Here is a 16,422-nt window from a genome sequence, read left to right on the forward strand (position 1 = left end):
GCCCATGTAGCTTACGCTAAAAAGCATGGCACTGAAGATGCTAAGACAAACAATTAATGGTTTCATGAGCAGAAAAGTTTGGTCCTGGCTTTAAAATCAGCTATAACTGACACTACACATGCAAGTATCCGCCCGCCAGTGAAAATGCCCTTATATACCCACCACAGGATATAAGGGGCCGATATCAGGCACACCTATATTAGCCAACGACATCTTGTTAAGCCACACCCTCAAGGGCACGCAGCAGTGACAGACATTGAGACATAAGCGCACAGCTTGACTCAGCTACAGTTTCCTGGGCTGGTCAATCTCGTGCCAGCCGCCGCGGTTACACGAGAGGCCCTAGCCGATATCATGCGGCGTAAAGAGTGACTAACAGAGCTAATCTAACCTTATTAAGACAAAAAAAACAACTCGGCTGTCATACGCACCAGTTTACCATGCCCCCTGACTCGAAAGTAGCCTTAAACTTAAAAGACCCTCTAGACATCACGACCGCTAGGGCACAAACTGGGATTAGATACCCCACTATGCCTAGCCACAAACCTTGAATATTTACACACAACTCCGCCAGGGGATTACAAGCAACAGCTTAAAACCCAAAGGACTTGGCGGTACCTCAAACCCGCTCAGAGGAGCCTGTTCTATAATCGACACCCCGCGCTAAAACCCAACCACCTATCGCAACGTCAGCCTATATACCACCGTCCCCAGCTTACCTTTTGAAAGAAAAACAGTAAGCAAAGCGACCACATCAATACGTCAGGTCAAGGTGTAGCATATTAGGTGGAATGAAATGGGCTACATTTTCTTTTTAAGAACAAACGGATAATCCTAATGAAAATAGCTTTGAAGGCGGATTTGACAGTAAAAAGAAACCACTATATTCTCTTTAAGTCGGCCCTGAGGCACGCACACACCGCCCGTCACCCTCATCAAATCATTGCACTAAAATAAATAAAACATATGCTAAACACAAGAAGAGGCAAGTCGTAACATGGTAAGCGCACCGGAGGGTGCTCTTGGAACAACCAAAGTGTAGTGTAATAAAAACATTTCGCTTACACCGAAAAAATACCAGCGAATAGACCTGGTCGCTTTGAACTAAAAAACTAGCCTAAACACTTAACCTTCTACAACAACAAATTAAAACATTCATTTTTTTAGTATAGGCGATAGAAAACTAGACGTTGGCGCAATAGAAAAAGTACCGCAAGGGAAAGTTGAAAAAGAAATGAAACAAAACATAAAAGTAAAAAAAAGCAAAGATTTATACTTGTACCTTTTGCATCATGGTCTAACAAGCACCAACCTAAGCAAAATGATTTTTAAGTTTCTCCCCCCGAAACTAGACGAGCTATTTAAAAGCAGCCAGCTCGGGCAAACTCATCTCTGTGGCAAAAGAGTGAAAAGACTTTTAAATAGCGGCGACAAACCTACCGAGCCTAGTGATAGCTGGTTGCCTGATTCAAATGAGTATCAGCTCCGTCTTAAACCTTCTCTACATACGTAAAAATAACAATTAAAGTTTATTGAGCTATTCATAAGAGGAACGGCCCTTATGAAAAAGGATACAACCTACAACAATGGGTAATGATCACACTCACTTAAGACTTAACACTAAGTTGGCTTAAAAGCAGCCACCAAATTAAAGATAGCGTCACAGCTCTAATTACCACATGAATCAACAATTCACATAAACCATCAAAACCCACATACACCAACAGGTCCATTCATACCAATATGGATAAGTTAATGTTAGAACCAGTAACAAGAAAACAGATTTTCTCAACGCGCAAGTATAAGCCAGATTGAACATATCACTGATAATTACCCCACCCATAACAACTGGAACCGCCACCACTAGACAAGAAGAAAATAAACAAACTAATTGTTAACCTTACACAAGCACGCATATATGAAAGATTAAAAGATAAGGAAGGAACTCGGCAAACTATTAGCCTCGCCTGCTTACCAAAAACATCGCCTCTAGCAAACACTTCATGTATTAGAGGTACTGCCTGCCCAGTGAAAATTATTTTAACGGCCGCGGTATTCTGACCGTGCAAAGGTAGCATAATCACTTGTCTTTTAAATAAAGACCTGTATGAACGGCAACACGAAGGCTTAACTGTCTCCTTTATCTAATCAGTGAAACTAGTTATCCTGTACAAAAACAGGAATACTCACACAAGACGAGAAGACCCTATGGAGCTTTAAACGCACAGCCAACCTAACACACTTAACCAGTTATTTGGCCTGTCGTTTTCGGTTGGGGCGACCACGGAGAACAATACATCCTCCGAGTACATATTAATACAATTAATTAAACTAAGAACCACATCACAAGGCACCAGAAATTCTGATTTATTGACCCAAGATTTGATCAACGAACCAAGTTACCCTAGGGATAACAGCGCAATCCTATTAGAGAGTCCATATCGATAATGGGGTTTACGACCTCGATGTTGGATCAGGATCCCCAAACAGTGCAGCAGCTGTTAAAGGTTCGTTTGTTCAACGATTAAAATCCTACGTGATCTGAGTTCAGACCGGAGCAATCCAGGTCAGTTTCTATCTGTGTACAATTTTTTCCAGTACGAAAGGACCGAAAAAATGGGGCCAACACATTATGCGCGCCCTCCCTTACACCTATGAAACCAACTAAAAACGTTACAAGGGCACACTTATTAACCCTACATCAGGGTTTGTTTTAGTGGCAGAGCCCGGTAATTGCAAAAGACCTAAGCCCTTTTATCCAAGAGTTCAAATCTCCTCTAAAACATATGATTATGGCCCTTAACTCACTGATATTAATTGTCCCAATCCTACTTGCAGTCGCCTTCCTGACCCTGCTAGAACGAAAAATTCTAGGCTACATACAATTACGAAAAGGCCCTAACATCGTCGGGCCAACAGGCCTACTCCAACCAGTCGCAGATGGACTTAAACTATTTATTAAAGAACCAGTCCAACCATCAACCGCATCCCAATACATGTTCCTACTCGCCCCAATCTTAGCCCTAACCTTAGCCTTAACTCTATGAACCCCAATACCCATGCCAGGCTCATCTATAGATATAAACCTAAGCGGACTATTTATTCTATCCCTGTCTAGCTTGGCTGTCTATTCAGTCCTTACCTCAGGCTGAGCATCAAACTCTAAATACGCCCTAATTGGCGCCCTACGAGCAGTCGCACAAATAATCTCATACGAAGTCACACTCGGCCTTATTCTACTGGCCATAATTCTGCTATCAGGGACATTTACACTTTACAATTTTAGCGCCACACAAGAAAGCATGTGGCTAATCATCCCCGGCTGACCAATAGCAGCAATATGGTATATCTCCACCCTAGCAGAAACAAATCGCGCCCCATTCGACCTAACAGAAGGCGAATCAGAGCTAGTTTCCGGGTTCAACGTAGAATACGCAGGCGGACCATTCGCCCTATTCTTCCTTGCAGAGTACTCAAATATTTTGATAATAAACACAATGTCTGTAGTTATCTTTCTGGGCCCAATACTACACAACCTAGAAATAACAACCATCGACCTAATAATAAAAGCCGCACTACTGTCAACATTATTTCTATGAATTCGAGCATCCTACCCACGATTCCGCTACGATCAACTAATACACCTCGTATGGAAAAACTTCCTCCCCATAGTGCTAGCTATAACCCTATGATACATCTCCATCCCGATCTCAATATCAGGTGTTCCCCCACAGACATAGGATACGTGCCCGAAAGAACTAAGGACTACTTTGATAGAGTAATTTACAGGGGTTAAAGCCCCCTCATATCCCTTAGAAAAATAGGTTTCGAACCTACGCCCAAGAGACCAAAACTCTTTGTGCTTCCACTACACCACTTCCTAGTAAAGTCAGCTAAGCAAGCTTTCGGGCCCATACCCCAAACACGTTGGTTAAAACCCTTCCTTTACTAATGGGCCCCTACGCAATACTTGTTATACTTACAAGCCTAGCCATCGGCACGTTAATAACCCTTTCTAGCTACCATTGGCTACTAGCATGAGCCGGACTAGAAATTAGCACATTAGCCATCATTCCAATAATAACCCAACACCCGCACCCGCGCACCACAGAAGCCGCTACAAAATACTTCTTAACCCAGGCTACCGCCTCGGCACTCATTTTATTCTCTAGCCTAACAAATGCCTGATCAACTGGTCAATGAGAAATTAAAGAAATAACCCCCCCCGCCTCAAACATACTAACCATTGCATTAGCAATAAAACTAGGCCTCGCCCCTATACACTTTTGACTCCCAGAAGTTATTCAAGGATTAGATTTGACTACAGGACTTATTCTGTCAACCTGACAAAAAATCGCACCGATGGCCTTACTGTATTTAACCAGTGCCTCACTAAACACCACCCTACTGACTATCCTAGCCCTGGCCTCAACTTTACTAGGCGGATGGGGTGGATTAAACCAAACACAGCTTCGAAAAATCCTCGCATACTCTTCTATCGCGCATCTAGGCTGAATAGTCATCATCATGCCTTTTTCACCAATCCTAGCAATACTAAACTTCACAATTTATGTTACCCTCACCTCAACCCTATTTCTAACGATAAAAGCCACCAATACAACAAAAATTAACACCCTCACAATAACTTGGACAAAAACTCCCGTCCTAGCCACCCTCTCAGCATTAACCCTATTGTCACTAGGCGGACTCCCTCCAATAACTGGCTTTGTACCAAAATGATTAATTCTGCAAGAGCTCACAAAACAAAACCTGGCTCCTACAGCAATAATAATCGCCTTTTCAGCCTTACTGGGTTTATTCTTCTACTTACGCCTAACATACACCATGTCCCTAACATACTCCCCAAACAACCCAACCACAACCATCTCATGACGCTATAAGACAAATCAAACAACATTCCTGCTAGCCCTTATAATAATTCTGTCTATAATATTATTGCCCCTCACTGCGACAATGAAATTATAAAAATTTAGGTTAATATAGACCAAGGGCCTTCAAAGCCCTAAGCAAGAGACAGCCCCTCTTAATTTTTGATAAGACTTGCAAGATTTTATCTAACATCAACTGAATGCAACTCAGACACTTTAATTAAGCTAAAGCCTTCTAGATTGGTAGGCCTTTATCCTACGACCTTTTAATTAACAGCTAAACGCTCATTCCAGAGAGCTTCAACCTATTTCTCCCGCCGCGTTTAAAAAGGCGGGAGAAAAGCCCCGGCAGACTCTCACCTGCCCCTCAGGATTTGCACCCCTGTGTGCGTTACACCACAAGGCTTGATAAAAAAAGGACTTGAACCTTTGTTATTAGGGCTACAACCCACCGCCTAGCGCTCGGCCATTTTACCTGTGGCAATCACCCGTTGATTATTTTCAACCAACCATAAAGACATCGGCACCCTTTATCTGATCTTCGGTGCCTGAGCAGGCATAGTCGGCACGGCACTCAGCCTATTAATCCGAGCTGAGCTGAGCCAGCCTGGGGCCCTCTTGGGGGACGACCAAATTTATAACGTTGTCGGTACTGCTCACGCCTTTGTAATAATTTTCTTCATGGTGATGCCAATTATAATTGGTGGATTTGGAAACTGACTCCTGCCTTTAATAATTGGCGCTCCCGACATGGCATTCCCACGAATAAATAACATAAGCTTCTGACTTCTGCCCCCATCATTCCTATTACTACTAGCCTCATCAGGCGTTGAAGCAGGGGCTGGCACCGGCTGAACAGTTTACCCGCCCCTCGCAGCAAACCTCGCCCATGCCGGAGCATCAGTAGACCTAACCATTTTCTCGCTGCATTTAGCAGGGGTTTCCTCAATTCTAGGGGCGATTAATTTTATTACAACGAGCATTAACATGAAGCCTCCCGCAATATCGCAATACCAAACCCCCTTATTTGTCTGATCCGTCTTAATCACAGCAGTCCTACTACTTCTCTCCCTCCCAGTCTTAGCTGCCGGGATCACGATACTGCTCACAGACCGTAATTTAAACACAACGTTCTTTGACCCCGCAGGCGGGGGAGACCCAGTATTGTATCAACACTTATTTTGATTTTTTGGCCACCCAGAGGTATACATCCTTATCCTTCCAGGCTTCGGCATAATCTCGCACATTGTAACATTCTACTCAGGCAAAAAAGAGCCTTTTGGCTACATAGGGATAGTGTGGGCAATAATGTCAATCGGTTTATTAGGATTTATCGTTTGAGCCCACCATATATTTACAGTCGGAATAAATGTGGACACTCGAGCATACTTCACATCCGCAACAATAATTATTGCGATCCCCACCGGAGTTAAAGTATTTAGCTGGCTAGCGACACTGCATGGCGGGTCTATCAAATGGGATGCCCCTATGCTCTGAGCCCTTGGCTTCATTTTCCTATTCACTGTCGGGGGCTTAACAGGCATTGTTCTAGCTAACTCCTCACTAGATATCGTATTACATGATACATACTACGTAGTGGCCCACTTTCACTACGTCTTATCAATGGGCGCAGTATTCGCAATTATAGGCGGTTTTATCCACTGATTTCCATTATTTTCCGGCTACACCCTCCATCAAGCATGAACAAAAATCCAATTCGGAGTAATATTCGCCGGAGTCAATATAACCTTCTTCCCACAACATTTCCTGGGGCTCGCCGGCATGCCACGACGTTACTCAGACTATCCTGACGCCTACACCCTTTGAAACACTGTTTCATCAGTCGGCTCCCTTATCTCGCTCGTAGCTGTGATTATAATAATATTTATCATTTGAGAAGCATTCACCACAAAACGAGAAGTCCTGATAAAAGAGTTAATAACCACAAACGTGGAGTGACTCCACGGCTGCCCGCCCCCATACCACACATACGAAGAGCCTGCTTTCGTACAAGCACAAACAAAAAGAGTAGGAATCGAACCCACATAGGCTGGTTTCAAGCCAACTACATACCCAATCTGCCATCTTTTTATGAGGTGTTAGTAAAACAATTACCCTGCTTTGTCATAACAGAATTATAAGATAAATACTTGTACACTTTACAATGGCACACCCATCACAATTAGGCTTTCAAGATGCAGCCTCCCCAATCATAGAAGAGCTCCTTCACTTTCACGACCATACACTGATAATCGTATTTTTAATCAGCACGTTAGTGTTATATACAATTACAATTATGATGACAACAAAACTAACCAACACTAACAACATGGATGCACAAGAAGTAGAAATAATTTGAACCATCCTGCCTGCAATCATTATAATTGTAATTGCACTCCCCTCCCTCCGAATCCTGTACTTAATAGATGAAATCAATGACCCCCACCTAACAATTAAATCAATCGGCCACCAATGATACTGAACATACGAACTAACAGATTATGAAAATTTAACATTTGATTCATACATAATCCCAACTCAAGACTTAGCCGCAGGCCAGCTGCGCCTATTAGAAGTGGACAATCGCATAGTAGTCCCAGTAGAATCCCCAATTCGTATATTGATCACAGCAGAAGATGTGCTCCACTCATGGGCAGTCCCCTCCATAGGTGTGAAAACAGACGCCATTCCCGGGCGACTTAATCAAACTACCTTTATTATTACACACCCCGGCATTTATTATGGGCAGTGCTCAGAAATTTGCGGAGCGAACCACAGCTTTATGCCAATCGCCATCGAAGCCGTTCCAATCAAACACTTTGAAGACTGATCTACACTAATATTAGAATCATCATTAAGAAGCTATAAAGGACCAGCGTTAGCCTTTTAAGCTAACGACAGATGATTGCCGCCCATCCTTAATGACATGCCGCAGCTTAACCCAGGCCCATGATTCACCATTATGTTATTCTCCTGACTAATTTTTTTACTCATCCCAGCAAAAATAATCAAACATCAACAAACAAATTTACCAACTGACCAAGAACAGCTCCCCCACAACCCATGAACTTGACCATGATCCTAAGTTTCTTCGACCAATTTATGAGCCCTACACTTCTAGGTGTCCCATTGCTTGCAATAGCAATTTCCGCCCCCCTAGTTTCGCTGGCTAAGCCAACACAACAATGATTAGATAGCCGTGTCACAACAATACAAACATGACTCCTTCTTAACTTTACAAAACAACTTATAGCCCCTTTAACTCTATCCGGACAAAAATGAGCTACCATTTTAACATCCCTAATAATATTCCTTATCACAATGAATCTGCTAGGCCTGCTGCCATATACATTTACCCCAACAACACAACTCTCAATAAATATAGCCCTGGCTGTCCCGATATGACTTGCCACTGTGCTATTAGGCATGCGAAGCCAACCAACTACTTCATTCGCCCATCTTCTCCCAGAAGGCACCCCCACACTACTAATTCCCCCCCTCATTATAATCGAAACAATCAGCTTATTTATCCGCCCCCTTGCCCTAGGGGTACGACTGACAGCCAACCTTACTGCTGGCCACCTGTTAATTCAACTAACCGCTACCGCAGCCATAGTCCTACTCCCGATTATGCCAACCACCGCCCTTCTAACAGCCGCAGTCTTGTTCCTACTAACGATCTTAGAGGTAGCTGTAGCAATAATTCAAGCATACGTGTTCGTTCTCCCCCTAAGTCTTTACCTACAAGAAAACATTTAATGGCACACCAAGCACACGCTTACCACATAGTCGATCAAAGCCCCTGGCCCTTAACAGGCGCATTAGCAGCACTTATATTAACATCAGGCCTTGCAATATGGTTCCACTTCCATTCTTTAGTGGTCCTACTAATCGGGCTAGCAGTACTATTTCTTACAATGTACCAGTGGTGGCGAGATGTGATCCGAGAAGGAACGTTTCAAGGCCACCACACACAGCCCGTACAAAAAGGCCTACGATACGGAATAATTCTTTTTATTACGTCCGAGGTATTCTTCTTCCTTGGGTTCTTCTGAGCTTTTTACCGCGCCAGCCTTGCCCCAACAATCGAACTCGGAGAGCACTGACCCCCAGCAGGAGTTTTACCCCTCGACCCATTTGAGGTCCCTCTTTTAAATACAGCAGTATTACTAGCCTCAGGTGTTACAGTCACATGGGCCCATCACAGTCTTATGCAAAATAATCGAAAAGAAGCAGTACAATCTTTAATCCTAACCGTTATATTGGGCCTATACTTTACACTTCTTCAGGCAGCCGAGTATCACGAAGCCCCTTTTACAATCGCAGATGGGATCTACGGCTCAACATTTTTTGTGGCAACAGGATTCCATGGTCTACATGTAATTATTGGCTCCACCTTCCTCATAGTCTGCCTCATACGACAAACACTCTTCCACTTCACCTCAAACCACCATTTTGGTTTCGAAGCTGCAGCCTGATACTGACACTTCGTGGATGTAGTTTGACTTTTCCTTTATGTCTCTATCTACTGGTGAGGATCCTACCGCCCTAGTATAAACATTACAAATGACTTCCAATCATTTTATCTTGGCCTAACCCCAAGGGGCGATACAATGACAACTACCATCTTAATAACTTTAGCTATCTCGATAGTATTAGCTACAGTAGGGTCTTGACTACCTACAATGACCCCTGACACAGAAAAACTATCCCCATATGAATGCGGCTTCGACCCTTTAGGGTCTGCACGCCTCCCCTTCTCTGTCCGATTCTTCTTAGTGGCAATCTTATTTTTACTATTTGACCTAGAAATTGCATTACTCCTCCCGACCCCATGAGCCACGCAACTAACTTCCCCCCCCACCTCATTACTCTTAGCTGCAATTATTTTAACACTGCTAACTATTGGATTACTCTACGAATGATATCAAGGGGGATTAGACTGAGCGGAGTGAGCGGTTAGTCCAACAACCAAAGACTATTAGTTTCGACCTAGTTAATTGTGGTGAACCCCCACAACCTCTCTATGACTATCATAAACTTCAGCCTATATTCAACCTTTCTACTAAGCATAACAGGACTAGCCCTACATCGCACCCATCTACTCTCCGCCCTCTTATGCTTAGAAGGCATAATATTAGCCCTCTTCATCTCTTTATCCACTTGATGCGCCTTCTCCCAATCCTCCCTATATTCAGTCTCGCCAATAGTCATATTAACATTTTCTGCTTGCGGAGCCGGCGCAGGTCTCGCAATCCTTGTTGCCACGACACGCACCCATGGAACTGACCGTATGCAAAATTTAAATCTCCTACAATGCTAAAAATTTTAATCCCAACATTAATGCTCCTACCAACAGCCTGAATAATAAAACAAAAGTGACTTTGACCAGCCCTAACAACGCACAGTCTTATTATTGCCGCCGCCAGCTTAGTCTGATTCTACTCCCCGTCAGACCTGCCCCAATTTACCAACAAATACACGCACATTGACCCAATTTCCTCCCCCCTAATAACCCTGACCTGCTGGTTACTCCCACTAATAATTATTGCCAGTCAACAGCACACCTTAAAGGACCCGTCTAATCGTCAACGAATGTATATTACAACCTTTATCGCACTACAGGCATCACTTATTTTAGCCTTCTCTGCCTCAGAGATCCTCCTATTTTACATTATATTCGAAACTACATTAATTCCAACACTAGTCATTATTACCCGTTGAGGAAGCCAAACAGAGCGCCTAAGTGCCGGCACCTATTTCCTATTTTATACGCTATTAGGCTCACTACCTTTGTTGGTCGCCATGCTCTCCTTACAAAATAATATCGGCTCTGTCTTTACACCAATTATGCAATTCGCCCAACAAATCAACACCAGCCCTTTCACAAATCAAATTTGATGGTTTGCATGCCTAATTGCATTTTTAGTAAAAATACCATTATATGGCCTCCATCTCTGATTGCCAAAAGCCCATGTAGAAGCTCCTATCGCCGGCTCTATGGTCTTAGCTGCAATTTTATTAAAACTTGGCGGATACGGCATTATACGGGTCTCAACTATGCTCACACCATTCTCTAAAGAGTCCATCTACCCATTCTTAATTTTAAGTTTATGAGGTATCATGATAACAAGCACCATTTGTTTACGGCAGGCCGACTTAAAGTCTCTAATCGCCTACTCATCCGTAAGCCACATGGGATTGGTTACTGCCGCATTATTAATTCAAACACCCTGAGGGCTATCAGGCGCAATAACTCTAATAATCGCCCACGGATTAACCTCGTCAATATTATTTTGTTTGGCCAACACAAATTACGAACGAACGCACAACCGTACTATACTTCTAACACGCGGCCTGCAAGCAATCCTCCCGCTAATAGCAATATGATGGCTCTTATCGAACCTCGCTAACATAGCCCTCCCCCCCTCACCTAACCTTATAGGGGAGATCACGATTATAACTACTACGTTCAACTGATCCAACCTAACCATCCTTATGACAGGAGCCGGCATGTTAATCACAGCAGTATACTCACTACACATACTTTTAACCACCCAACACGGCCAGACGCCGACACACATACATTTGATCCCGCCCTCATCCACCCGCGAACACTTACTTATATCATTACATATAATCCCGATCCTTATTTTAATTACTAACCCATCACTAATCTCAGGCTGACACTAATACAAGCATAGTTTAAATAAAACACTAGATTGTGAATCTAGAAACAGAAGTTAAAACCCCCTTGCTCGTCGAGAGAAGTTTGCCTAAGTAAGAACTGCTAATTCCTTATAATTATGGTTAAAATCCATATTTCCCTCGGCTCTTAAAGGATAACAGAAATCCATTGGTCTTAGGCCCCAAACATCTTGGTGCAAATCCATGTAATAGCTGTGACCTCATTAACAATGTTTAATTCAACTATATTATTAACCCTAGTTATACTAACTTATCCGTTATTAACATCATTAGCCAAGCCAGCTAGCCCCGCCGAAACAAAAACGGCAGTCAAATCAGCCTTTATAATAAGCACTGCGCCCCTAATTATCTTCCTTGACCAAGGAATACAAACAATCATCTCTAATTGGACATGAATAAATACTAACACCTTCAACATTAACACAAGCTTTATATTTGACTTTTACGCTACCACATTCATTCCTATCGCATTGTTCGTGTCATGGTCTATCATAGAGTTCTCACTTTGATACATAGAAAAAGACCCGCACATCACTCGATTTTTTAAATACCTGCTTACATTCCTTCTCGCAATATTAGTCTTAGTCTCGGCAAACAATATATTTCAATTGTTTATCGGTTGGGAGGGCGTTGGAATTATGTCTTTTCTGCTAATTGGTTGATGACGCGCCCGCATAGATGCCAACATATCTGCATTACAAGCTGTACTCTATAATCGAATCGGAGACCTTGGTTTAGTCCTAGCCATAGCTTGATTCGCAATAACCACAAATTCATGAGAAATACAACAAATGTTTTCAATACACAACCTAGACCTCACGCTACCCCTCATAGGCTTAATTCTCGCTGCCACAGGAAAATCCGCCCAATTTGGGCTACACCCATGGCTGCCAGCAGCCATAGAAGGCCCCACACCAGTGTCCGCCCTACTCCATTCAAGTACAATAGTTGTAGCCGGCATTTTCCTCCTCATCCGACTGCACCCATTAATAGAACAAAACCAAGCTGCACTAACAACATGCCTCTGCATCGGTGCTATTACCACCATTTTTACTGCGCTGTGCGCCCTCACACAAAATGACATCAAAAAAATCGTAGCATTTTCCACATCAAGCCAATTAGGGCTGATAATAGTAACAATTGGCCTAAACCAACCCCAACTCGCCTTCCTGCACATCTCCACCCATGCTTTTTTCAAAGCAGTACTCTTCATGTGCTCGGGCTCAATAATCCACGCCCTTAACGATGAACAAGATATTCGTAAAATGGGCGGCCTACAAAACACGCTCCCGACCACAACCTCCTGTTTAACCATCGGTAGCCTAGCCCTAACAGGAATGCCCTTCCTTTCAGCATTCTTCTCAAAAGACGCTATCGTTGAGGCCATAAACACCTCATACACAAACACCTGAGCCCTCCTAATAACATTGCTAGCCACGTCATTCACAGCAATCTACAGTCTGCGGCCTATCTTATTCTCATCAATAAAACATCCGCGCACTCTGCCACTCCAACCAATTAATGAAAACACCCCCGCCCTACTAAACTCAATCAAACGCTTAGCCTGAGGCAGCATACTAGCTGGTTTACTAATCACTATAAACATAGCACCAATTAAGACACAAGCTATAACTATACCTTATACTTTTAAACTAGCAGCAATACTAGTAACCGCAGTTGGGTTTATTGTCGCACTTGACATAGTCTCGACCAGCACAAACAAGGCACACCTCTTTTCAAACATGCTGGGATTTTTTCCAGCTCTATTTCACCGGTCTACACCAAAAACACTACTGAAGCTCGCCCAAGACATTGCAACAAGCCTAGTAGACCTAACGTGATTAGAAAATACTGGGCCCAAAGGCCTATCAAGCCAACAACTGCCCCCTATCAAAACAACTACAAACGCACAGCAGGGTTTAATAAAAACCTACCTCTCAATTTTCATTATTACGTTATTATTAACCACCATCCTCCTCTAACAGCACAAACCGCCCCAAGCGCAAACCCCCGCGTTAACTCCAACACAACAAACAATGTTAAAAACAAAACTCACCCGGATATAATTAATGCCGCACCTCCTTGATCGTACATGACAGAAACTCCCCCCCAGTCACTACGAATTAATGAAAGCACATCGAAACTAAAAACACTGTCTACCCCCAATCCAATTAACCCCCAGACCACTAAAATTGCACTCAAGTAGACAAACATACTTAACAAAACAGATCAACTCCCTCATGCCTCTGGGTAAGGCTCCGCAGCTAACGATGCAGAGTATGAAAAAACAACTAGCATCCCGCCCAAGTACACTAAAAACAACACTAAAGACAAAAAAGACATCCCCAACTCAACTAAAACTCAACACCCCACGCCAGATGCTATGACTAGCCCAAATGCAGCAAAATACGGGGACGGGTTAGATGCAACTGCAACTAGCCCCGCCACCAACAACACTATTAAAACAGAAACAACATACGTCATGATTCCCGCTCGGACTCTAACCAAGACTACTGACCTGAAAAACCATCGTTGTTATTCAACCACAGGAACTTAATGGCACCAAGTACCCGAAAAACCCACCCAATCTTAAAAATCATTAACAGCTCCTTTATTGACCTACCTTCCCCGTCAAACATCTCTTACCTGTGGAACTACGGCTCACTACTAGGCATCTGCCTAATCGCACAGCTTATCACCGGCCTATTCCTCGCTATACACTACACAGCTGACACCTCATCCGCCTTCTCATCAGTGGCACATATCTGTCGAGACGTAAACTACGGCTGGCTGATACGCAACCTACATGCTAACGGCGCCTCTATATTTTTCATCTGTGTCTACATTCACATCGGACGAGGTATTTATTACAGCTCTTACTTATACAGCGAGACATGAAACATCGGAGTCGTACTCTTATTTCTACTAATAGCCACCGCATTCGTAGGCTATGTTCTGCCGTGAGGACAAATATCCTTCTGAGGCGCTACAGTAATCACCAATCTTTTATCAGCCATCCCTTATATCGGAGGCACACTTGTCCAATGAGTCTGAGGAGGCTTTTCAATCGATAACGCCACCCTTACACGATTTTTCGCATTCCACTTTCTCCTCCCCTTCATTATTGCAGGAATAAGCATCCTACATCTTCTATTCCTACACGAAACAGGCTCAAACAACCCCACCGGGTTAAATTCTGACCTTGATAAAATCACATTCCACCCATATTTCGCCTATAAAGACCTTCTAGGCTTTATTATTATACTCTCTCTTCTAGCCCTTGTCGCCCTATTTTCACCCAACCTCTTAGGCGACCCAGAAAACTTCACCCCGGCCAATCCCCTCGTCACCCCTCCCCACATTAAACCAGAGTGATATTTTTTATTTGCCTACGCTATTTTACGGTCAATTCCAAATAAACTAGGGGGCGTACTAGCCCTACTCTTCTCAATTGCTATCTTAACCCTACTCCCAGCACTACACACTGCGAAACAACGAGCCATAACATTTCGACCTATTACACAGGTTACATTCTGATTGCTTGTGGTGAACACACTGCTTCTAACATGAATCGGGGGCCAGCCAGTAGAAGACCCGTTCATTCTAATCGGCCAACTTGCATCAACAACATACTTTATTCTCTTCCTAATTATGCTCCCTGTTGTAAGCGCGGCTGAAAACAAACTACTCTGTCTTAATAGTTTAAATTAAAAACGTCGGCCTTGTAAACCGAAAATAGAAACTAAGCCATCTTTCAGACACCGCCCGCACAAGGGGCCAACCGGCCCCATAAGCGTGACCTATTAACTGCCCGGGCGCTGCGTAATTCTTTAGCCGACAGCAGCCTTTAAGGCTGATTATTGCCCAGGCTCTGCTTTATATAGCACCCTCGCGCGTCGGCAGCGCCTTCCAAATGCTGCCTTCCAGCAAGTAGCCCATAGTCGGCGCCCCCAATCAATAATCCGAGTGCTGCCCGATAATATTTCTAAAAAACTAAAAATCTTTCATTAAGCTAAAAATTAACTTTGCAGCATCCCCTCGACAATAAAAAAATCTTGCCTAAAAATTTTTTGTCAAAAAGGGATGATTTTTAACCTCCACCCTTGGCACCCAAAGCCAAAATTCTTATTAAACTACTTCCTGCGTATTCCCCTAGAATTTTTTTTACTATGTATAAATGTGCATTCAATTATCGTCCACATGAATATCCATATCTGCGGATTTAAGATACTCGCAACATGGGTGCGAGAAACCATCAACCCGCCAAACAAAGATTATTTATGTCAAATCTACGTACATACAGAGTTATTCCCCATATTTTTGATGCAAATTGGCATCTGATTAATGTTGTAATTACTAATTGGCCCATGCCGATACATAACTGGGTTCTAAGGTGCCTTAAAGTTTTTTTTTATTTTTAACCTTCAGCCAACATATCAGAGTGCTTTACCCCATTTTAATCTAAAACGTGAACTATGTATGCCTGAATAATTAATCCTCACAGCATGAATAAGAGGAATATATATGAATGATTTATTGACATAGCACTGCATTTTAACACTGATTTATAACCATTGCCTGCGTGTGTCCCCCCCTGGCGGCCAAAAACCTTAACGGAAAATTCTGGCAAACCCCCCCTCCCCCCATAAATTACAGCGTTAATTTATAGCTCGTCAAACCCCTAAATCCGAGAACTAATCAACACCCATTATGGAGTTAATATATTATAGTATACGCGAATATGAATTCGCCACCCAACAACCCACATTTTTTATCATTTTTTTTTATCATTTTTTTTGTTATATATTATATAATTAATTTTTTT

At 43.0% G+C, this 16,422-nt stretch overlaps 13 protein-coding genes across 13 annotated transcripts, besides 25 other annotated features; 12 read left to right on the forward strand and 1 right to left on the reverse strand. All coding sequences in view use genetic code 2, as the record gives it.

Annotated features, from left to right (window-relative positions):
• Positions 1-71, forward strand: a tRNA (tRNA-Phe).
• Positions 72-1,032, forward strand: an rRNA (s-rRNA).
• Positions 1,033-1,103, forward strand: a tRNA (tRNA-Val).
• Positions 1,104-2,710, forward strand: an rRNA (l-rRNA).
• Positions 2,711-2,785, forward strand: a tRNA (tRNA-Leu).
• Position 2,786: 1 nt separating this feature from the next.
• On the forward strand, positions 2,787-3,739 carry ND1 (NADH dehydrogenase subunit 1). Its single transcript has one exon. A coding segment is annotated over exon 1 (953 nt).
• Positions 3,740-3,812, forward strand: a tRNA (tRNA-Ile).
• Positions 3,813-3,883, reverse strand: a tRNA (tRNA-Gln).
• Positions 3,883-3,951, forward strand: a tRNA (tRNA-Met).
• ND2 (NADH dehydrogenase subunit 2) lies at positions 3,952-4,984 on the forward strand. The gene has a single exon. A coding segment is annotated over exon 1 (1,033 nt).
• Positions 4,985-5,054, forward strand: a tRNA (tRNA-Trp).
• Position 5,055: 1 nt separating this feature from the next.
• Positions 5,056-5,124, reverse strand: a tRNA (tRNA-Ala).
• Positions 5,125-5,197, reverse strand: a tRNA (tRNA-Asn).
• Positions 5,198-5,229: 32 nt separating this feature from the next.
• Positions 5,230-5,295, reverse strand: a tRNA (tRNA-Cys).
• Positions 5,296-5,365, reverse strand: a tRNA (tRNA-Tyr).
• A 1-nt stretch (position 5,366) lies between these two features.
• COX1 (cytochrome c oxidase subunit I) lies at positions 5,367-6,917 on the forward strand. Its single transcript has one exon. The coding sequence runs from the start codon at positions 5,367-5,369 to the stop codon at positions 6,915-6,917; it is 1,551 nt and encodes a 516-aa protein (YP_089592.1).
• Positions 6,910-6,980, reverse strand: a tRNA (tRNA-Ser).
• Positions 6,981-6,982: 2 nt separating this feature from the next.
• Positions 6,983-7,051, forward strand: a tRNA (tRNA-Asp).
• Positions 7,052-7,053: 2 nt separating this feature from the next.
• On the forward strand, positions 7,054-7,741 carry COX2 (cytochrome c oxidase subunit II). Its single transcript has one exon. A coding segment is annotated over exon 1 (688 nt).
• Positions 7,742-7,814, forward strand: a tRNA (tRNA-Lys).
• A 1-nt stretch (position 7,815) lies between these two features.
• Positions 7,816-7,974, forward strand: ATP8 (ATP synthase F0 subunit 8). The gene has a single exon. The coding sequence runs from the start codon at positions 7,816-7,818 to the stop codon at positions 7,972-7,974; it is 159 nt and encodes a 52-aa protein (YP_089594.1).
• On the forward strand, positions 7,965-8,647 carry ATP6 (ATP synthase F0 subunit 6). The gene has a single exon. A coding segment is annotated over exon 1 (683 nt).
• COX3 (cytochrome c oxidase subunit III) lies at positions 8,648-9,431 on the forward strand. Its single transcript has one exon. A coding segment is annotated over exon 1 (784 nt).
• Positions 9,432-9,500, forward strand: a tRNA (tRNA-Gly).
• A 2-nt stretch (positions 9,501-9,502) lies between these two features.
• Positions 9,503-9,842, forward strand: ND3 (NADH dehydrogenase subunit 3). The gene has a single exon. A coding segment is annotated over exon 1 (340 nt).
• Positions 9,843-9,915, forward strand: a tRNA (tRNA-Arg).
• Positions 9,916-10,212, forward strand: ND4L (NADH dehydrogenase subunit 4L). The gene has a single exon. The coding sequence runs from the start codon at positions 9,916-9,918 to the stop codon at positions 10,210-10,212; it is 297 nt and encodes a 98-aa protein (YP_089598.1).
• ND4 (NADH dehydrogenase subunit 4) lies at positions 10,206-11,582 on the forward strand. Its single transcript has one exon. The coding sequence runs from the start codon at positions 10,206-10,208 to the stop codon at positions 11,580-11,582; it is 1,377 nt and encodes a 458-aa protein (YP_089599.1).
• Position 11,583: 1 nt separating this feature from the next.
• Positions 11,584-11,652, forward strand: a tRNA (tRNA-His).
• Positions 11,653-11,720, forward strand: a tRNA (tRNA-Ser).
• Positions 11,721-11,791, forward strand: a tRNA (tRNA-Leu).
• On the forward strand, positions 11,792-13,579 carry ND5 (NADH dehydrogenase subunit 5). The gene has a single exon. It carries the CDS (start codon positions 11,792-11,794, stop codon positions 13,577-13,579), a length of 1,788 nt encoding a protein of 595 aa, YP_089600.1.
• Positions 13,575-14,081, reverse strand: ND6 (NADH dehydrogenase subunit 6). Its single transcript has one exon. It carries the CDS (start codon positions 14,079-14,081, stop codon positions 13,575-13,577), a length of 507 nt encoding a protein of 168 aa, YP_089601.1.
• Positions 14,082-14,150, reverse strand: a tRNA (tRNA-Glu).
• Positions 14,151-14,153: 3 nt separating this feature from the next.
• Positions 14,154-15,288, forward strand: CYTB (cytochrome b). The gene has a single exon. A coding segment is annotated over exon 1 (1,135 nt).
• Positions 15,289-15,358, forward strand: a tRNA (tRNA-Thr).
• Positions 15,359-15,670: 312 nt separating this feature from the next.
• Positions 15,671-15,740, reverse strand: a tRNA (tRNA-Pro).
• Positions 15,741-16,422: a D loop (control region).

The sequence above is a fragment of the mitochondrial genome of Rhinatrema bivittatum (assembly GCF_901001135.1).
Source record: "Rhinatrema bivittatum mitochondrion, complete genome".
In the NCBI taxonomy this organism is placed as follows: Eukaryota; Metazoa; Chordata; class Amphibia; order Gymnophiona; family Rhinatrematidae; genus Rhinatrema; species Rhinatrema bivittatum.